This window comes from Bos taurus, chromosome 15 (assembly GCF_002263795.3).
Source record: "Bos taurus isolate L1 Dominette 01449 registration number 42190680 breed Hereford chromosome 15, ARS-UCD2.0, whole genome shotgun sequence".
In the NCBI taxonomy this organism is placed as follows: domain Eukaryota; kingdom Metazoa; phylum Chordata; class Mammalia; order Artiodactyla; family Bovidae; genus Bos; species Bos taurus.
In genome coordinates this window covers 49,840,634-49,864,338 of record NC_037342.1, presented here as the reverse complement: position 1 = coordinate 49,864,338, position 23,705 = coordinate 49,840,634, and the positions used below count along the sequence as shown (strand labels likewise).

Here is a 23,705-nt window from a genome sequence, read left to right as displayed (position 1 = left end):
AACATCATATAACTTTTGCATAAATATCTATTCAGTTATAAAGAAGATATTTGAGATTAAACAAGGAGTTATTTGATAAGAAACAATGTTTGGTTGCCACTCCTGTAACTTTTTCTGCCCAACAATGATTGCATTTTTAGTCCTCCATCCTCCTTTCTTAGCTCTCCATGCTCTTGGCAGAAAGCACACATTTTAAAGCTATGGGGCATAATCAATGATGTGTCACAAAGAAGAAATTTTAGTAGAATTATTCTCAAGATTATTCAATATCCTACTTTTCAGTCTCATCTTCCTTCCCTCCCTCTCTTGTTTCTATGAAACAAAGATTTAGAGTAATAAAATTCAGTTTTCTTTAAACTCCAATTATAAGTTTTCTTAAAGTAGAAGATTTCAATCAATATGATAAAACAACAACAACAACAACAACAACAAGTTTACTGAGGAGTTTTTTTCTATATTGGGATAAACAGATAATTGCTTCTTTCCGGTACCGGTAAAGATCATGGTAACAGACCGGGACCTCCCAACATGGATCAGCATACATTTGCCATGAAGGCATTATATGAAACCACAAGCAAGATGCCTCTTTCCAATGGCACTGAGTTTCACCCCTCCTCCTTCCTGTTGCTGGGAATCCCAGGACTGACAAACATTCACATCTGGACTGGCTTTCCTTTTTGTGCTGTGTATCTGATCACACTCATAGGCAACTTCACCATCTTGTCTGTCATTCAGACTGAGCACAACATTCACCAGCCTATGTTCTGCTTCCTGGCTATTCTGGCTACCATTGACTTGGGGCTGTCCACAGCCACCATCCCTAAGATGCTGGGCATATTCTGGTTCAGCTGCAGGGAGATAATTTTTGATGTCTGCCTCACTCAAATGTTTTTCATTCACATCTTTACTGACATGGAGTCCTTCTTGCCATGACTTATGGCCATTATGTAGCTATCTGTAACCTTCTTCATTACAGCATTTCTGACTGGACTTCCCTGGTGGCTCAGTCAGTAAAGTGTCTGCCTATAATGCGGGAGACCTGAGTTCAATCCCTGGGTTGGGAAGATCCCCTGGAGAAGGAAATAGCAACCTACTCCAGTACTCCTGCCTGGAAAATTCCATGGATGGAGGAGACTGGTAGACTCTGGTCCATGGGCTTGCAAAGAGTCGGACATGACTGAGCACCTTCACTTGTTCATTATAGCACAATCCTTACTAACAAGATAGTATCTCTTATTGGTTTTGGGGTGATAGGGAGATCAGTCCTCTGTGTATTTCCTTTTGTATTCCTCATCTTGCAACTGCCCTTTTGTGGACACCGAGTCATCCCCCACAGGTACTGTGAGCACATGGGTCTTGTTCGTCTGGCCTGTGCAAGGATCAGGGTCAACACCATATATGGTCTGGGGACCATTGCTCTCCTGGGATTTGACATAATGGCCATTGCTCTCTCCTATGTTCAAATTCTTCATGCTGTTTTCCATCTCTCCTCCTGTGAGGTCAGACTCAAGTCTCTCAGCACCCGTGGTTCCCATGTATGCATAAGTCTAACCTTTTATACCCCAACCCTCTTCTCTTTTATGACACATTGGTTTGGCTGAAATGTTCCCTGCTACATCCATATTCTTCTGGCCAATCTCTATGTTGTTATTCCACCAATGCTTAACCCTGTCATCTATGGAGTTAGGACCAAGCAGATTCATGAAAGAGTGCTCAGAATATTCATCCCAAAATAAATAGCAAATGAATACCTCCAGTTTTGGTCCAAAAGATTAAATGTTAACATGTATACATCTGAGAAATGAAGAGAGGCCTTGAAAACGGCAAATAGGTGCAGCCATGATTACTTACTGGAAAGGATGTCTTTTAAATGTGGATCTCATCTATTTAGGGAGTGAGAGAATAACCTTTGAATTCTAAATAGTGTGAGTGAGTGAACATTCTATATGATTATTGGAAGGTGGACAAGAGAGATATGTTCATGATTTCCAAGATTTACGTCATGTCTTTTGTGACTAGGTCGAATAACAGAAGATATTTTTCTATTTTCACTATGGGTACCAGGTATTCCTCCTCCTCTCCTCTTCCTTTTTCTCTCTACCTCTTTTTTTCCCCTAGAAAAAGTCATTTTAATTTCAGTATTCAAGTGAGTTTTATGACCTTTTGAAAAAATAAATTTTCTTTTAAATTACTTATGGGGTTGTCATCCTAATCACTTTAGTATTTGGATCTTCTAAAATTCTTAACCCAGCCCTGAATACAAAGACTCTAAGAACAAAGGGTTAAGGAATCAAAGATGAAAGATAGTATACTCACAACTATTTATACCCCAAAAGTTTTGACATTCTGCCAGAGTATGCCGTTTCCCAAACACTAACTTAACTACAAGGTTTCATAACTTTCATAACTAAGGTTTTATTAGCTGGGATTTGAAGCTCAATAATAATACTGCCAGTTAATGTGAAACTCAATCATGAAGACTTGAGATTTTTGTTTTATGAAAACAGAGAATTGAAATTCTTTTATGCCATAAATGTGCATTCAGAGTCCATGAACTATGCTGTGCTTTTATTTAGGGATAGAATATTTTTCTGTCAGACCCCATTCTTCCCATTTCTTGGTAGAAACATGGTATGGAGTACTTCTCTTGGCTTCCTGCTAGTGCATAGGACACTATTGCACAACCCACTCGCAGTGCCTACCAGCCCTGCTGTAGGACATGATTTCTCCTGGTGCTGTTCTTCACTTCATATCCTGTACTTGATGGGAGTATGTGACATGCTGCTCCGACACTACTCAATTAGTGTTTGTCTTTATACTGGTGCCCTTGCTTACTGCATATTTCACTTACAGCAGCAGTTTAAGGGGCTCGGCAGAGCTGGAGGAACCATGCATTCAGGAGGCATGTGCAGTTGATAACAGACCAGTTTACATGCCTTATGAAGGTAGTCAGGAGACAGATCTGTAGTCTTGCCTCTCTATATTCTGATACCATGAGCTAACGAAAGAACAAGGTTTAGGGGGTCTTGCTGTGCTAATGGGATTCCCAGGTGGCTAAGTTCATAAAGAACCTGCCTACAATGCAGAAGACATCAGAGATACAGGTTCAATTCCTGGGTTGGAAAGATCCCCTGAAGGAGGGCATAGAGACCCACTCCAGTAATCTTGCCTGGAGAATCCCATGGACAGAGGAGCCTGGTGGGCTACGGTCCATAGGTCACAAAGAGTTGGACATGACTGAAGTGACTGAGCAAAAATCCTGCTCATCCTTGGGTCAACTGACCTTGTAATTTCTTTTTAAACTAGTTGCCTTAATAATCATATGGTAAGTAGGTTTGATCACTCATCTTTCTGAGGTCAGGTACTTGATTTAAACACAGAGTCACATATTTCTGAAGTCTTTCAGCATCATGATGATTGGGACATAATCTCTGCATTGAGAAGTTTGAAAAAAACCTTTATACATCATTTTCACTTCCTAGTTCTTTTTATGAAACTAAAATTCCTGATTGGAAAAGCAAAATTTTTTCTAGATACAAGGATGAAATTTTAAGAAGTGTTTTGAATTAATTGTGGAAACTATAAACAATTTCATTGTCCCCAATGTCAGAATTTGAAAAAAAAAAAAAAAAAAGACTTTGCTTTACCCCAGTCTAGCTCGCTCTTTATTCTCTTTCTTCTTTTCTTTCTCCTCTTCCTTCTTCTGATGCTCATCTTTACTTTTTTCCTCTATCCTCCAAATTTCTGTCAGTCAGTTCAGTTCAGTCACTGAGTCTTGTCCAACTCTTTGCAACCTCATGGACTGCAGCACACCAGGCTTCCCTGTCCATCACCAACCCCCAGGGCTTGCTCAAACTCACGTCCATTGAGTCGGTGATGCCATCCAACCATCTCATTCTCTGTTGTCTCCTTCTCTCTTGCCTTCAATCTTTCCCAGCATCAGGGTCTCTTTCAATGAGTCAGTTCTTCACATCAGGTGGCCAAAGTATTGGAATTTCAGTTTCAACATCAGTCCTTCCAAAGAATATTCAGGACTGGTTTTTTTTAGGATTGATTGGTTTGATCTCCTCCCTGTACAAGGGACTCTCAAGAGTCTCCACCAACAACACAGTTCAAAAGAATTGAACACAGTTCAGTTCTTTGGCACCCAGTCTTCTTTATGGTCCAACTCTCACATCCATACATGACTACTGGAAAAACAACAGCTTTTACTAGATGGACCTTTGTTGGCAGAATAATGTCTGTGCTTTTTAATATGCTGTCTAGGTTGGTCATAGTTTTTCTTCCAAGGAGCAAGTGTCTTAATTTCATAACTCCAGTCACCATCTGCAGTGATTTTAGAGCCCCCCAAAATAAAGTCTGTCACTGTTTCTGGTGTTTCCCTATCTATTTGCCATGCAGTAATGGGACCAGATGCCATAATTTTAGTTTTTTGAATGCTGAGGCAATGGTAAACCTCTTCTTGCCTTGAGAACGCCATGAAGAGTGTAAAAAATTTCTTCAGCCTTTTTCAATATGTCTTACTATAGCTCTCTCTCTCTCTGCCTTACCCACCTCTTCCTAACCTAATTTAGTTCTCCATTTCATTTACACTCAAAGTACAAACAACTTTTTTCTTATTGGTTTTAATGAGTAGTTGACTAATTGGGTTAGTAGAGTAATTAGACACAGGAAGTATAAGTAAATGAAAGCAGTCAAGTAAATGAAAAATTCACTTCTATAAATACTAGAAATTCTGTATGTTTAAAATTAAATACATATCCATCTCATTAAAATATTTCTTAAACAGTTTATCTCATTTCACATGCTAGCAAAGTAATGCTCAAAATTCTCCAAGCCGGGCTTCAACAGTACCTGAACTGAGAACTTGTAGATGTTGAAGCTAGATTTAGAAAAGGCAGAGGAATCAGAGATCAAATTGCCAACATCCACTGGATCACAGAAAAAGCAAAAGAATTCCAGAAAAACATCTATTTCTGCTTCATTGACTACACTAAAGTCTTTGATTATGTCGATCACAACAAACTGTGGAAAATTCTTAAAGAGATGGGAATACCAGACCACCTTACCTGCCTCCAGAGAAACCTGTGTGCAGGTCAAGAAACAACAGTTAGAACTAGACATGGAAAAATGAACTAGTTTAAAATTGGTGAAGAAGTTCATCAAGCCTGTCTATTGTCATCCTGCTTATTTAACTTATATGCAGAGTACATCATGTGAAATGCCAGGCTGGATGAAGCTCAAGCTGGAATCAAGATTGCTGGGAGAAGTATCAACAACCTCAGATATCAATGCCACCCTAATGGCAGAAAGTGAGAGAGGAAAAACAGAGCCCCTTGATGAAGGTGAAAGAGGCTTAAAGTTGGCTTAAAACTCAACATTCAAAAAAGTGAAGATCATGGCACCCACTCCCATTATTTCTTGGCAAATAAAAGGGGAAACAATGGAAACAGTAAGAGACTTGATTTTCCTGGGCTCCAAAATCACTTAGGATGGTGACTGCAACCATGAAATGAAAAGACACTTGCTCCTTGGAAGAAAAGCTATGATTAATCTAGACAGCATATTAAAAAGCAGAGACATCACTTTGCTGACAAAGGTTCATATAGTCAAAGCTATGATTTTTTCAACAATCATGTACAGATGTGAGAGTTGGAACATAAAGAAAAAGGCTTGGCGCCGAAGAATTGATGTTTCAAACTGTGGTGCTAGTGAAGACTCCCTTGGACTTCAAGAAGATCAAGCCAGTGAATCCTAAAGGAATCATCCCTGAATATTCATTGGAAGAACTGATATTGAAGCTGAAGCTCCAATGCTTAGGCTACCTGATGCGAAGAGCTGAATCATAGGAAAAGACCCTGATGCTGGGAAATATTGAGGGCAGGAGGAGAAGGGGCAACAGAGGATAAAGTGGTTGGATGGCATTAAAGACTTAATGGACATGAGTTTGAGCAAACTCCAGGAGACAGTGAAGGACAGGGAAACCTGTAGTGCTGCAGTCCATGAGATCACAAAGAGATGGACATGACTGAGCGACCGAACAACATCAATACAAATTGATGAATGTGCTAATTAACCTGACTTTGGTAATCATTCACAATGTGTACATATATAATATCATCACATGCATACATATAAAAATCACTTTGTATAAGCTAAATACAGACAATTTTTATTTGTCAAGCATACTTTCGTAAAGCTGGATAGCCTGAGTTAATTTAGAATTTGATATCCTCCAGATAGCCTTAAAAATAAAGTGGGGTAAAATTATTTTTAGCAAAGAAAAACAAAAACTCACCACCAACAGAACTGCATAAAGGAAATAAGACCTAAGTTTATGTAAGAAGGAACACATACCAGTAGAAACAGTAGATATCGGGAACATTTAAATGGAAATTTACTGTCCTACATACTTATATGTATATGAGTTTTAAATTTTATAAGAAGTAACTTAAACCAACAATAGTATATGTCAGAAAGCAGATACATGGACTAAATTTTTTCTAAGATCATTTACTAAACAGAAAGTGATAAGATTGTTCATTTATATTAAGATTTGATAAGTTGTTTGGGCATTTGTAGGGCAATGGCTAAAGTAATTTTAAAGTTATTTATAAAATAAATGCAAATGAGACTTACGATATTAACAAACATAATTCAGAGAGCAAAAGTTTTGCTGTGAAAGATCTGTAGTTCAGGTTGAAGTAATAATGGCAAACATAAGATAATAATTTAACAAAACAAGTAGCTGTAATTGTGTCAAATGTGCTTGAAATAGTAGCATACTTAAGATACTAAAATTGCCAGACTGGTTTAAATATAAATTGTTTCATATGTGAAAAATGAAACAATTATCAGGATATTAAGAGGCTGAAAGAAAAAGGATGACTAAATGAGTTTTTATGACTAATTTTAAACTCTACAAGTTCCACAGTCATAGAAAGTGACACAGTCACCATTTTATTCCCGGTAGTTATGAAAATAGACACGCAAAGTGATTATAATTATATTGAGAGAAGAAAGAAGCTCAGTAAAACACCAAATGGCCCACCAAAAATGGATACATTAAAAACTTCTGACATAAACATATTAACCAGATATTGAGAAAAATAAAGAAAAATGATATAATCTACTTGATGCAACTACAAGGGACAAAGAATATGCAGCACTGAATGCTGATAAGTGGTCTGAAGAGCTGATGGAAATTAAATGCAATTCAGTTCAGTTTAGTTCAGTCACTCAGTCGTGTCCAACTCTTTGTGACCCCATGGACTGAAGCATGCCAGGCTTCCCTGTCCATCACCAACTCCCGGAGCTTACTCAAACACATGTTCATCGAGTCAGTGATGCCATCCAACCATCTTATCCTCTGTCATCCCCTTCTCCTCCTGCCCTCAATCTTCCCAGCATCAGGGTCTTTTCCAAATGTCGGTTCTTCACATCAGGTGGCCAAAGTATTGGAGCTTCAGCTTCAGCATCAGTCCTTCCAGTGAATATTCAGGACTGATTTCCTTTAGGATTGACTGGTTTGATCTCCTCCCTGTACAAGGGACTCTCAAGAGTCCTCTCCAACACCACAGTTCAAAAGCATCAATTCTTCTGTGCTCAGCTTTCTTTATAGTCCAACTTTCTCATCCATACATGATTCCTGGAAAAACCATAGCTTTGACTAGATGGACCTTTATAGGCAAAGTAACTTCTCTGCTTTTTAGTATGTTGTCTAGGTTGGTCATAGCCTTTCTTCCAAGAAGCAAGCATCTTTTAATTTCATAGCAGTTAAATATTTACAAAAGAGACCCAATATAGATGCATATTTAGCATAATTTTTATGAAAAAGGTATTTTCTACATTTCATGAAATTGCATATTTAGCCTCATATGAGTTAGATATCATTCTTTTTTCTTTGTTTCAGTTTTAATATTTTCTTTACATGGTCATAGATCTGCTTAGTTCTGACTCCATATATGACAGGGTTGAGCATTGGCGGTACTATGACATAAAGATTGGCCAGGAGTATATGGATATAGCGGGGAACATTTTGTCCAAGGCGATGTGTCATGAAGGAAAAGAGGGCTGGTGTATAGAAAGCAAGAATCACAAAAACGTGAGAACCACAGGTGCTGAGGGACTTGAGTCTGGCTTCATGGGAAGGAAGACGAAAAATGGCATGGAGTATCTGAACATAAGAAAGGGCAATGGCTATGATGTCAAACACTAGATTACAAATTGCACATAAGCCATAAATAATATTGATCTTGATACTGGCACAAGATAGGTGAGCAAGACCCATGTGTTCACAATATGTATGAGGGATGACATAACTCCCACAGAATGGCAATCGTAAAATGAGAAATACAAACGGAATCACAAAAATAAATGCCCTCCCTAAAACAGCAAGGCCAATCTCAGAAACAACCCTGTTGGTGAGGATGCTGCTATATTGGAGGGGGTTGCAGATGGCTACATAGCGGGCATAAGCCATTGCCAAGAGGACTGCTGACTCCATAAGTGTGAAGCTGTGAATGAAAAACATCTGGGAGAGGCATGCTTCAAAGAGGATCTCCTTGAGACAAAACCAGATCCCAAGCATATTAGGGATGGTAGCTGTGGAGAGACCCAAGTCAATGGCAGCCAACATGGCCAGGAAGTAGAACATAGGCTGGTGTAGACTGCTCTCAGCCTGGATCACAAATAGGATAGTGAAATTCCCTATCAGTGCTGTCAGGTACACAGCACAAAAGGGGAAGCCAATCCAGATTTTGGAGTGTTTCCAGTCCTGGGATTCCCAGCAACAAGAAGAAGGAGGGGTGAAACTGGGTATCATTGGGAAGGGACATCCTGCTGGGCAATGCATATGTCTTCAGAACTGTAGACTTACACAGTCTATAGGTCACCAGATAGTTTTATGTAGCTTTGACGACCTAAAGGTAGTATAAGAATACTTCATTAGCCACCTTCTCTCATTATCACAGTCATCACCAAGAGACAACCCTCATTTTGACCATTTAAAAATTCTGCAATCTCTAAATACAGTTATGGATATGAATTCCACGATTGAATGGCAACACAAGCCTTAATACACAGGATGGATAATAACATTTCAAAAAACATGTGGATTCATCAAAATTTATAACAAAATATTAAAAATTACTTTAAAAATTAAATGGATTCATTCATTAGTATTTAGTCATGAATATTATAAAATAAGGTAGGAATAATAGTGAAAACAGCAACATCAACTACCAATTATTGAGGTTCTCCTACTATTTGTAAGACTCTTTACAAAAATTACACTTAATATTTAAAAAAAACACCTTTTAAGAAGAGTACATTTTACATATAAGTTGTCTATAATTCAATGTGTTTAAAAGATTTATCAGAAGTTTAAAATGTTTTCAAAGGAATATCTGGGAGATTAAGCTAAAAAGAAAAGTAGTGAAAGAAAAAGGAAGAAAAATAGAAATAAAAGCTATGCCTTGTCTATGTTTTACTGCACACAAACACATAATATTCCACACATATTATACAAATACACAATCATTTTTAAAATTCACAACATCTACCTGAATAAAATATGTTAGTATTTCTCATTTACAGCTGAGTCAGTTACAATTTTAGGAGTTTAAACTAGATGTCAAATGCCAATCAAAAATGAGAGAGACAAAAAATTAGGAATATTGTTGAATTAGGCACATGACAATTCGATCATTTTCAAGGTTCCCTATATCTTTCTTTATATTTTCATGTACTTTGCTTATAACATTTGATAGGAGATTTCCAAAGCATCTATGCATTCATGTGTTTAATTATTTTGTAGTGAAAAGTTGCTCTTCTGATTATTTGAAGATTCCATAGCAGCAATACTAATTACAACCACATTTTCAGTAAGTAAGTCAGGATATTATCTAGGTGCTGATATAAAGAGTGGAAAAAAGAGTGTAATAAACATGATTGCAGGAAGCAGTTGAGTATGAATGGTAAACCTGAAGAGAAGCAAAGTTAGCAGAAGGAGGCACTCTGTGGCAGTTGTGACAGAAATAAAGGCTATTTCCCTGGGGTTATGTCATTATGACAGACTTGTAAGTACTTTTAAAGGGTATGGCAATGAATGGCAGGAGGAGTGAAAGTAGAATTCATTTATGGAGGTGAGTTGTTCTGTGAATCCCATGGGTGAATATAAGCAAAAAATCAAAAACATTTTCCTTTCTTTTCCAGTATACAAATATGCAACAGTTTAAAAGCTAATGAAAGTTTACTTTGAGTACTAAAGGGTAGATTTGATTGCTAAATGGTAAAAATAAGCTACTTCTCTGGCTTTTCTAAGAAGGAAGGAATAATACTATATTATTTGATTGATAATAATTTAAGCGAAAACTATATTTCCCTGGACGTATATAATCATACCCCATGGGCCCACTCCAGTACTCTTCCCGGAAAATCCCATGGACAGAGGAGCCTGGTAGGCTGCAGTCCATGGAGTCGCAAAGAGTCGGACACTATTGAGCGACTTCACTTTCACTTTTCACTTTCATGAGCACTGGAGAAGGAGATGGCAACCCATTCCAGTGTTCTTGCCTGGAGAATCCTAGGGATGGTGGAGCCTGGTGGGCTGCCATCTATGGGGTCGCCCAGAGTCAGACACGACTGAAGCGACTTAGCAGCAGTAGCAGCAGCATGGTGGTACAGAAGGTAAATATCAGGAAAGTAGTCAGAAAGTGGTATGATTAAACCAAGTGGAAGACACATATAGACAAGGAATACACACACACACACACAAGGAATATACAGAAAGGAGTAAGATCTGACTTGTCAGCTATATAAACTTTAATTTTCCTATGGACATTAAATAGTTTTGCTTCAGTCAGTCAGTTCAGTTGTTCAGTTGTGTCTGACTCTTTGCAACCCCATTGACTGCAGCACACCAGGCCTCCCTGTCCACCACCAACTCCCAGAGTTTCCTCAAACTCATGTCCATTGAGCCAGTGATGCCGTCCAACCATCTCATCCTCTGCCATCCCCTTCTCCTCCCTCCTTCAATCTTTCCCAGCATCAGTCCTTTTCAAATGAGTCAGTTCTTCAGATATATAAACTTTAACGCTCCTGTGGACATTCAATAGTTTTGCTTAGCTGATTGTTAAAGAGCAAATTTTGCAAAACCCCAAGAACAAGATGTAATATCTATGGGCATGTGAAAGTGGGAGGGGATAGTAAAGGTAGTCTTTACCTGTTGACATGCCTTCAGGAATTACAAAAGTTTAGATGGGACAACAGTTTACAGAGATGGATGTGTTGAAGGAAGGGTTGTTAGTGATCTTGGTTCTTGTCACTGAAATTGAGGACACCTACAATCTTATGTTTGCTGCTGCTGCTGCTAAGTCGCTTCAGTCGTGTCTGACTCTGTGCGACCCCATAGATGGCAGCCCACGAGGCTCCCCCGTCCCTGGGATTCTCCAGGCAAGAACACAAGTGGGTTGCCATTTCCTTCTCCAATGCATGAAAGTGAAAAGTGAAAGTGAAGTCGCTCAGTCGTGTCGGACTTTTAGCAACCTCATGGACTGCAGCCTACCAGGCTCCTCTACCCATGGGATTTTCCAGGCAAAAGTGCTTGAGTGGGGTGCCATTGTCTTCTCTGAATCTTATGTTTAAACCATCTTAAACTTTCATTCCTGCCCATAGGTATTCTATCCATTTGATGTTACCATGAGTATACCCTGATATTTTCTCCTTGACTCCCTTGGATTTAAATTGGTAAAAATATCAGTGTTATGTCTAAGCCTCTGATGGACAAAAGCACATAAACAATAATGGAAAGTTCCATCAAACAAATTTTAAAAACTCCCTTCAAGACATAATTGAGATATATACTCAAGGTAATGGTGAATGACCTCATACAGGGTAAATATCCTTTTCTTCTGCATCCTTAAACATTGTAGGCTAATAGTGTATGTAGTGAAATACTGTACATATGAACAATCTACAACTACATGTCCTAACATGTATGCATATTACCAAATGATGATGAGAGAAAGAAATTGGCTGTTTATATAAAAATTAAAAATAGTAAAAACTATTCTAGATTCTAAGAGGTCAGGATAATTGTTACTTTGTGGAATACTGGTAGTCAGCATGAGTGGGACTCCCAGGGTGTTGATAATGTCTGTTTATTTACTTATATACTGGCTATACAAATGTAATCACTTTGTAAAATATTGAGCCATGCTTTTATGATGTGTACCTTGTTTATGGATATGAAAGTTCGACAAAATATTTACAAAATGTGAATTCTTTAGTGCTTACAGAATATGTCATTTATTTTTATATCCCTGACATCACTTAGTACAGTATATTTCATAAGGTAAGAAATCAATATTAAAATGATTCATGGTCATAAAGACATCTTAGGTTAGATATAATTTGTGCTCTAATCTTATTAATAGTTTCATGCATGTTATGTGTTATTCATTAAATACACATTATTGGATGTGTTCTGTGTTGGAAACTGTCCTGAAACATTTCAAATTTGAGGTTTGTGCAATCATGAATAAAATATTATGCAGTTGACCCTTGAACAATTTGGGGGTTGTGGTACCAACTTTCCTTGCAATAAAAAATAACATGTAACTTTATTGTTACCTTGCATTTCTGCAATTTCACATTCTCTGATTTAACCAATCTGGGATCATGTAGTACTATAGTATATATCATTGAAAAAAAATAAAGGTACAAGTAGACTTACAAAATTCAAAGATCAACAGTATATAATCTGATGCAGTACTGAAAAACAAGGATATTCAAAGGAAATGAATTTCTAAAAATTCGTAAAGCTATTCTGGCAATCCACTCCAGTACTCTTGCCTGGAAAATCCCATGGACGGAGGGGCCTAGTAGGCTGCAGTCCATGAGGTTGCTAGGAGTCGGACACAACTGAGCGACTTCACTTTCACTTTTCACCTTCATGCATTGGAGAAGGAAATGGCAACCCACTCCAGTGTTCTTGCCTGGAGAATCCCGGCTGCCGTCTATGGGGTCGCATAGAGTCGGATACGACTGAAGCGACTTAGCAGCAGCAGCAGCATTCCACAAATAGGGAAACAAGTTCTACATCAATATTTGAATTCAATCATGTAATCTACCCTTAAAGGGCTTTCCTTGTAGCTCAGATGGTAAAGAATCTGCCTGCAATTCAGGAGACCCAGGTTTGACCCCTGGACCAGGAAGATCTCCAGAGAAGGGAATGGCAACCAGTACAGTATTCTTGCCGGGAGAACTCCAAGGACAGACCATAGGGTATTAAAATAAAATGGAATAGGGTTTCTCAGAATTATAAGACATCCTTAGTCATACATACATAGCATCTCTCAACAGCAAGATCAAATGCTTCCCGGTAATTGTCATCATTGTGTGAGGCAATTCTGTAAATGTATTTTTGTAAGCTCTAGAAAGATAAGTCCTGTGATATTGAACATTTCATATTTTATTTCTATTTTATCTTCACATTTTCCTTTAAAGATGTCTGTTCCTCTGATTATTTAGTAAATACTGGTAATTCTTAACCATCAGCTTTAGCTCCAGTTATTTCTCATCTAATTTAATATTTCTAAATAATCTTATCCACATCCATTGCTTTAAAAACTTTCTTTATAATAAAGATTACTAAATAAATGTCACTAGTCCTCAGGACTGTGACAAATTCAGATTCATATAACCAAATTCCTGAGTAACTACCTTCACATTTTCACATGCAAAAATACTACAAATAGAATATTTCTATAATTTAATCCCCAATCCTGCTTCTATAAAACTCTAACTCTAACTTCACCTTAATTGTGCTGTTATCAGCCTCAGTAAATGGTATTACTATTCAGTGGTTTGGCCCATCCAGAAATATGAGCATCGCTCTTTTCCCTTCTCCACCTGTGCAAAAAAGATCAACACTTGATTCTATTTCTAAAAATGTCATTAAATATAGTACCTTGTCTCCATCCTAACTGGGATGGTTTAAGCCATCTATATTTTCTATAGCACAGTACTTTCCAGTGTACACGAGCACGAGCTCTACATTCAGACTGGTTGTGTTAAAAGCCAGCTTCATGATGTATTCACTCTAGAGTTGAGAGAAAGTAAGAAGTATTACTTATTAGCTGTGTGGGTCTGCACAAGAACTTTAACATCTCTGTACCTCAGTTTCTTCATGTAGAAAATACAAATAAGAAGTGTAAATAAATCCTTAAAATTAATCTCTATTTAGAACATATAATTCTTTCAAAACACTTTGAACTGTATTCCAAAGATATTAGCTACCCACCTTTCTTTAGATGTCAGGCAGACTTTTTTTTTTTTTTTCCTGAAATGTATGTTGAATAGATTTACACTGAAATCCAAATAAATGCCTAGGATTATATGGTCCTTCCTAAATGTGATATTCTTTCCCTAAACTCCATCAATTGTCTCCTTTTCTCAAAACTTATCCCATATCTCTTTTCTTTCTCTTCCATTCTTCTTTCCTTTCACCTATCACTGTGTCCTATAGATGCAGTCTGAGTTGAGAGACAGAGAAGACTCACTAACTAAAACTATCGCAACATTGTTAACCAGCTATACTTCAATATTAAACAAAAAGTTAAAACAAACAAACTCATCAGACTGAACACCAGGATCAAATCCTGTCTGTTTTGTCTCAGTCTGCTTAGTCTGTATGAGGAGATTTTCATGAGAAAATCTCCCAGAGCCAGTTTTGTAAAATGACATAAGGTCTCTGAGGATTCTAGTTTCTAATATGGCCCTGAGTCATAATTAGAAAGCCATGATTACTAAGAAAAAGAAGACAGAAAAAAGTGAGGTTTCTTGATTACCTTGTGAATCTCCATTAACCTTTTATTAACCTGCTCCCATCTTATATCATACAATAATAAATGGAGCTCATTCTCTTACCATCTCAGATCTTCATTTAAGGAGACAGAACAATTCTGTGTTCAAAAACAATGACTCTCACGTCAAAACACTTCTGTTCTACTATTTATTTATTTATATGTTTACCAATCAAAAGTGATAATGGATCTATTATTTAACCTCTTCATTTTATTTTACTTCTTTTTCAACTGTTCTTATGTTTTACTATAGCAACTCACTGTTCATTCATAGTTAATCTCAAACCTAATAATTTACTCCAATTCTTTTTACTGACTTGGCTTGCTTGCTTGCTAAGTTGCTTTAGTTGTGTCTGACTCTTTGAGACTTCATGGAATGAATCCTGCCAGGGTCCTCTGTCCATGGAATTCTCCAGGCAAGAATACTGGAGTGGGTTGCCATTTCCTTCTGCAGGGGATCTTCCCGACCCAGGGATTAAACATGCATCTCATGTATCTCCTGCCTTGGCAGGCAGGTTCTTTACAACTAGCACAACCTGAGACTCTTGATCTTATTGATTTTAACACTGCAGTCAAATTTTGAGTTATATTCAATAGGTAGAATTAATAAAATTTTAATGAATTTTTCAAATGTATCAATAATTTTAAACAGATGTTCTTAATGTGTTTTAGATGTTTCAACTAAGTCTAATTATTACATAAAAAATAAAAACGTTATTAATGCATTTATTGACTTACACAGTCCTTTTGCCTTATTTTTTTCCGAGAAATAGGACCTAACTATTATATCACAATAATTGGACTTGCAGAGGCTATGTAATGCCAATAAACTTTTTGTGGGTATTTGACCAATAACCACAGAACTCAAGATCTTGTTTTAAATAGAGGGTCTAATGTGTGGGGGTTAATAATTTGCTGTGCTTGAGTTTTTAAAACACTTACATCTTTGGATTTGGAAACAGTGACAGATTTTCTAGGGTTCCAAAATCACTGTAGACAGTGACTTCCACCATGAAATTAAAAGAAACTAACTCCTTGAAAGAAAAGCTATAACAAACCTAGACAGCATATTAAAAAGCAGAGATATCACTTTGCCAACAAAGGCCCATCTAGTCAAAGCTGTGGTTTTTCCAGTAGTGATGTACAGATGTGAGAGTTGGACCATAAAGAAGACTAAGAGCCAAAAAATTGATGCTTTCGAATTCGGTGCTGGAGAAGACTCTTGAGACTCCCTTGGACAGTAGAGTTCAAACCAGTCAATCCTAAAGGAAATCAATCCTGAAAATTCACTGGAAGGACCGATGCTTTTGAAGCTAAAGCGCCAATACTTTGACTACTGGATGCGAAGAGTCGACTCACTGGAAAAGATCCTGATGCTGGGAAAGATTGAGAGCAGGAGGTAAAGGGGATGACAGAGGATGAGATGGTTGGATGGCATCACTGACTCAATGGACATGAGTTTGAGCAAACTCCCCGGGACATAGTGAAGGACAGGGAGGCCTGGAGTGGTGCAGATCATGGGCCATGGGATCCCCAAAAGCTGGACACTGACTGAGTGACTGAACAACAGCAATCTTTGAATTTATATTCTGGAATTGAAATCTTATGTGAAAATGAGGCAGATGATAGGGTTTGAAATCAGACATATACCTTCATAACTGCTATACCCATTGTATCAGACTCATATACATTCTTCTAAGAATGATATTTTGCCACTTGTTACCCTACCCTGGCCCAGAGACTGCTGCTGTTCTCTCTTGCCCTTGGCCTGCTTCAAATTCTGAAGTTATCCACACTGGTGACCAGTACTCTATTTCATAAGACAGGAGCCCTGTGTTCCTGTGCAAGTTTTCTCTTACCCAACAGTTAACCTCACACCCCAAAGAAAGAACAACAGAAGATAAAAAAGAACACCATAAATGTTTGAAAGAGAGAGATTGTTGTGAAATGAAAATATCTCCTGCCATTACCAATAAATATGAAACGTCACCACCATTGGCAATTTCTGGCCTTCAAATGTGAATGAGGGATCCCCAAACTGTCATCCAGCGGAATCTGCTGCCACCACCCCAAGATGACTGCAGAGGAGCTGGGGGAATGCACTAGAAAGCCAACTGCCACGTCAAAAGGTGAACAGGGAAACATGATTGGCTACAGATAGCTTAGGTGCATATGAAAGGAATAAATTCAATGAGCCTAGAGGCTTGCATCTTCCTATACAAAGAATGCTAAATACTGATCTTTGATGTTCAGACTGCCTGCTCCTTCTGTTGCAAAGTAGCATAGAGCCTGACTTCCCCTCCTGCCTTCTTGGAGCAGTTTTCTGAGTTACTAGGATGCTGACTCCTGGACTCAGAGTCCTGAACATTCCCACCAAATGAAAGAACTCTCTACTTTTAGGTCAGATGTCTTTTTTTTTTTTTTCAGTCAACACTATCAAAGAAAAACAAAGCTCTTTATTTCCTCCTGCATTTTCAACAAGGACCCTGTGGGGGAATGTGTAATTTCCACAGTTTTGTCTCATGGCAGCAAAAATTTGAAGCGACAGATGGAGCAGTGTTACAGCTCTGTTTTATTTAGAAAGCAAAGGAAAACGCATCCTCGAGGTGTGAGGGCAGGTTGATCCAAAAGAGAAGAGAAGAGAAGTCCCTCCTTCTCAGTTTTGGGCTCCTCTTATTATATGTCTTTTCCTCCTCCCCCTGGGCCTGCCCTATGTAAATTGGGCTAGCCAGGAGGACCTGAGGTCCTCACTTAGGTCCTTGGACCTTCCTTTCTATTTTTGCAGGCTTTTCCCTTCTTTGTCTTTTAGCCACCTCCATTCTGGACTCCTTTTTCCTATTCTAACTTCCTAACAACCCCAGGAACTCCACTTTGCACTGTGCTTCTCAAATTCTGCAGCCAGCAGTGGTTAAGACTGAGGATCATAGATAATATCCTGAAAGTTCAGGGCACTGTTATGGACTGAAAGTTTATAGACACTTCATGTGTTGAAACTCTAACCCCCAAGATGATAGTATTTTCAGATGGGGTTTTTGGAATTAATTAGGGTTAATTAATTAGGGTTGGAGCAGGTCATGAGGGTGGGGCTCTCATGATGGGATTATTTGTCTCATAAGAAGAGCTTCCCTGGTAGCTCAGATGGTAAAGAATCTGCCTGCAATGCAAGAGACCCAAGTTCAATCCCTGGGTTGGAAATATCTGCTGGAGAAGGGATAGACTACCCACTCCAGTATTCTTGGGCTTCCCTGGTGGTTCAGCTGGTAAAGAATCCACCTGCAATGCGGGAGAGCTAAGTTCCCAGGTTGGGAAGATACCCTGGAGAAGGGAATGGCTACCCACTCCGGTATTCTAGTCTGGACAGTTCCATGGACTGCATAGTCCATGCGGTCACAAAGAGTCAGAAATGGCTGAGGGACTTTCACTTTCAAGAAGAGGAATGGCCATATGTGGACAGCAAGGAGGCAGATATCTGCAAGTCAGGAAGAAACCTCTAAGAGAGAGCTGAATCAGCTTGGCCCTTGATTTTGCCCTTACCTGGAAGAAATACCATTGAGCAAACTGTAGAACAGCTATGATTAGAATCCGAACCCTTGTTTGTACAGCTTCTACATCTTCCACTGAAGGATTTGAATTCTATGTCCAGAATCTAGCCTCAACTATTTGCTATGATGACGTTCCATCACAACTAGGAATTAGAGTGATGAACATAATTTATAAATGGTCCCCTTTTTCCTCTCAAACTATTTTTTATAAACAACTTTTTCCAGATTCTTCTGAGGAATACCCTTGTTCTTTCCTTCAAATTTGTCTGAATTTTACCTGAATACACCTGAATGCATACTGTCTCCCTACTTTTGTATCTCACAAAATAAACACACTAACAAAAACCTAGAAGAAAGAGGGGAAGAAGAGGTAATTATTTGGAGGGAAAATCTTTTGCTAAGCATAAAGGGAAGTAATGAGGAGAGCTGTGGGAATATTTGTAGCCAGACCACTACCTAAGTCAGTTATTGGAACCCAGAAAGTATTAAGAAAGAGAAGGAAGACAGAGATCTAGCTGTATTTTGATACTTCAACTCAGAAGAACAGATTTCTAACTTATGGCAGCTATCCAATTGTGTTGGCAGATTGAGGTATTACTGCTAGAAGGAATCGAGCCCCAATGAAGTCAAAGAGCAGAGCAGAAAGTTCCCATACTAGACACTTAGTTCAGAACCTTATAACACTGTGAAACAGGTGGAAATTCCTAGGTGAGAGTTGAAATCTTAGAACTTACAAGTGGGAAAGTGTACAAACGTCTCGTTATAGAACTGGAAAACAAATGAATGAATAATATCACCCTTTGAGGATTGTAGATCATCTGGAATTATCTAAATACATGTGAAAAGGATTATACCAGCACAATAAAGCATATAATTTGATTTTTCTCAGCTCATTCCTATTCTCTTTAATCTGTTATCCTACCCAACATCCTGCTAAAACTGAAACAGTCTTAGTCAGGTTGATAAATGACCTCTAGTCACCAAACTGAAGCATATGCCCCTCCCCTGGTCACAATACAACTCTCATCAACATATGAAACTGTTGACTGCCAGTGTCCAGCCCCAGCAAGATCCAGGGGTACCCTCAGGATGATGGCTTAGGCGATAAGGATAGTGAAGTGAAGAGCAGGGCTTGATCTTCCTTGATTAACACAGAAAGCCAATAAAACTCCTGTGTTCCAAGGAGTCATCCTGAAAGAAGAACAGAGAGAGAATAGGAGGGAAAAGGAAAAAAAAAAGAATGACATGGGGAGACCAAGCTTCAGTGAGCAAGGCCCATAACTTTATTTTCAAAAGGAACTTTTATACCTTGACTTGCACATAGAGGGAAATGAAAGATGCAAAGTCACACAGAGTCAGCCCAAATATTACATCTGTTTTGTCTTTATCAAAACCAGGATTTTTTTGCATACCTTTCCCACAAACAATGTTGTGTACATTATCTTCTGGCCTTGGAGGCCTGTGGACATTTTATGACCCTTTTTTGATAAAAGGCTGATCAACCAGAAAACTTGTTTTCCCTTAAAGTGTTTCTTTTTTATTTTTCCCAGCCTCAGAAAGTACTAAACAGAGTTACATTTTCATGGAGCAAAGGTGCAGTGGGTCACAACAAAGAAAGAACCAATTAGCTCAAAGGTCTGATGTGGTGAATTCCAAGGCTGCTACTTGTTTTTCCTACATTCCAACTATGCTAACCAATGCACTCCCAGGTGCACAATGGATAAGGGATATGGGGACTTGGCAGCAAGCATTGGCCCAATAATGAAGCCCTTTACCAGTACTATCTATTCTAATAAGTTTTCATCCCTTAAAGGACTCTATGCTCATTAGGACTTTTAGAATGTTTTGGCTTCCTGTGCCTTTCAAGGTTGGGGAGTTGTGAACAATCATGTGTGTTGATTGCAAGAGTATGGATAAACCTGTCAGGCAAGCTAGAATGCCAACAGAGGGGTTAAAATAGAAATATTCCTTTCATGCCCAGGAGACTTATTAACTAAAGCTCTAAGTTAACTTTTTCCAGAGAAAGGTGGTAGGGGATAGCCCCCTGTTAATGACGGAAGAGTTGGTGAAAGGCATAATATAATAAACAGTAGACAGATTTTGGTTTTGGGGTAGATGCTCGAGTAGATTCGGGGGTCCCTCGAGGCCTGATCTGCCTTGCCTGTCAGGTCTCTTCTGCATGACCTTTGTCATGGGTGGGATCTCCTGTGGTGGCTCCTGGCAGTTGAACATTCTTTCATTTGAATCTTATTGGTGTATATATCCAAAATAAATTAAAACATGATACTGAAAAAGATAGCTGCTTTCCCATGTTTCTTGCAGCAATATTCACAAGAGTTGAGATATGAAAAAAAAACCTAACTGCCAACTAAGGATGGATAAAGAAGATGTAGTGTATATACACAACGAAATATTATTCAGCTAAAAAAAGGAGAAAATCCTGTACTTTTTGACAACATGGATGCACCGTCAGGACATTAAGTGAGAGATAAGTCAAATAAAGAAAGACAAATATGATATGATATCACTTATATGGGGGAATCTAAAAGAGTTGGATTCATAGAAACAGAAAGTAGAACAGTGGTTATCAGGGACTAAGGATGGAGAACTGAGGAGATGTTGGTCAAAGTTACAAACTTGCAGTTAGAACATGAATAAATTCTGGGGATCTAATGCACTGTATAGTGACTACAGTCAATAATACTGTATTATATACTTTAAAATGGGCTTCCCAGGTGGTGTTAGTGGTAAAGAACCCACCTGCCAATACGGGAGACATAAGAGAAGCGCGTTCAGTCTCTGGGTTGGGAAGATCCCTTGGAGGAGGACATGGCAACCTACCCCATAGGTTCTTGCCTGGAGAATCCCCAGGGACAGAGAAGCCTGGAAGGCTACAGTTCATAGGTTTGCACAGTCAAACACTACTAGAGCAACTTAGAATGCATGCATACATACTTTAAAATCTCTAACAGATTAGTTTTTAAATATTCTCACCACAAAAAAGAGATAACTGTATGGTGTGACAGAGTATTACCAACACTAATGTAATAATCATATTATAGTATGTAAGTATATTGAATACAGTTCTACACCTTAAACCAACACAATGTTTTAGGTCAATTATATCTCAATAGAAATCAATTGAGATTGTGAGGATAAGGCAATTTGTACGTGGATTGTGATAATATGAAGATTTATAATAAGAAGTATTCAGCTTCAGTCCTTGTTTTTGGCACAGAGCACTTAAAAGTCTTGAGGGGAGGGAGGAGGGAGGAGGGTTCAGGATGGGGAACACATGTATACCTGTGGCGGATTCATTTCAATATTTGGCAAAACCAATACAATATTGTAAAGTTTAAAAATAAAAAAAAGAAATTTCCTAAATGATAAGAGCCACAAAAGTGTCTTTTTTATGTTAATGGAGTGACTTTTAGGTCCTCACCTAAAATGAGGGTGTGGGTGGGGGAGACGGTTGCTGGCAGAGACAATCCTGTAATTAAGAGGATTACAACTTTCCACCTTCACCCTCTGGGAGGGAAGACAAGCTAGAGACTGAGTTCAATCCTCAATGGTCAATGATTTAATCAAATATTACCTGTGTAATAAAGCACCAATAAAAACACAAATGATGGGATTTGGAGAACTTTTGTGTTTGTGAAGATGTGGAAATTTGAGGAGAGTAATATGCCTAAAGAAGGCATTAAATTCCAAGGGTTTTAGGAACTCTGTGCTAGAAATAGGGACTAAAGCAGTGTTCTCTTAAGTAAAATTTTTCTCTGAATTCTGTAAGCTGCTCTAGCAAATTAATTGAACCCAAGGAGGAGGTCATGGCAATCCATCCCGGTATTCTTCCTTGAAAAATTCCATGGACAGAGGAGCTTGGTGGGCTACAGTTCATGAGGTTGCAAAGAGCTGCACACAACTGGAGTGACTTAGTACACAAGCACACAAGGAGGAGGTCATGGCAATCTCTGATTTATAACCAGTCAGTCTAATGTACAAGTAATAACTTTAACTTGCAACTTGCCACTAAAGTCAAAAGAGTGAGTTTAGAGTTTACAATCAACCTACAATCTGGTCTGTATGCTGGTCTGTCAGAAGCATGGATGATAACTGGGCTTGTGACTGGTATTGGAAGTAGGGCAGGGGAAAATCTTGTAGGAATGGATTTTGACCTGTGTGATCTGATGCTATCTCCAGGTGCATGCATGTGTGCTCAGTCACTCATCTGTATCTGACTTTGCAAACTCATAGACTGCAGCCCATGACAGACTTTATTTTTCTGGACTCCAAAATCACTGCAGATGGTGACTGCAGCCATGAAATTAAAATAAGAAAAGCTATGACCAACCTAGACAGCATATTAAAAAGCAGAGACATTACTTTATCAACAAAGGCCTGTCTAGTCAAAGCTATGGTTTTTCCAGTAGTCATGTATGGATGTGAGAGCTGGACCATAAAGAAAGCTGAAGAATTGATGCTTTTGAACTGTAGTATTGGAGAAGACTCTTGAGAGTCCCTTGGACTCTAAGGAGATGAAACCAGTCACTCCTAAAGGAAATCAGTCCTGAATATTCATTGGAAGGACTGATGCTAAAGCTGAAACTCCAATACTTCAGCCACCTGATGCAAAGAACTGACTCATTGGAAAAGACCCTGATTCTGGGAAAGATTGAAGACAGGAGGAGAGGGGGACAACAGAGGATGAGATGGTTGGACGGCATCACTGACTCGATGGATAGGAGTTTGAGCAAGCTCTAGAAGTTGATGATGGACAGGGAAGCCTGGCATGCTGCAGTCCATGGGGTTGCAAAGAGTCGGACATGACTGAACTGAACTGAAGACTGTAGCCTTCCAGGCTCCTCTGTCCATGAGATTTTTCAGGCAAGAATACTGGAGTGGGTTGTCATTTCCTCCTCCAGGGGATCTTCCCGACAGGGACTGAAGCCCCATCTTCTGTGTCTCCTGCATTGGCCAATATTGAATCAAAATGGTAGCTATACGATACTAAGAAGAGAGATTCAAATTTATGCAGCCATTGCTTTATACATCATGTGGCCTGGATCAGCCCCAGTCATCTCAAGGAGTTAGGATTAAGAATTTAGAACCAATCCCAAGAACCCTGTTGTGAAAAGTTTTAAATAATTTTAGAAGGTCAAAAAAAAAAAAATTTTCCTTTGAAAATAAACAATACTAAATTTGAAAGTCTGGGTCCAGGACCAGGATGTGGGCTACTTACGTATGGTGATCTTCTATTTCACTGAAAAAGGAGTTATTTCAGATCTCAGAGCTTTAT

At 38.6% G+C, this 23,705-nt stretch overlaps 1 protein-coding gene and 1 pseudogene across 1 annotated transcript; one reads left to right on the top strand and one right to left on the bottom strand.

The window, feature by feature from the left end:
* OR52E68P (olfactory receptor family 52 subfamily E member 68, pseudogene) lies at positions 1,125-1,736 on the top strand (annotated as a pseudogene).
* On the bottom strand, positions 7,883-8,837 carry LOC784727 (olfactory receptor 52E2). The gene is given in 2 exon segments (XM_059875050.1): positions 7,883-8,758; positions 8,760-8,837. Coding segments are annotated over 2 exon segments (954 nt in total).
* Between the last annotated feature and the right edge of the window lie 14,868 nt (positions 8,838-23,705).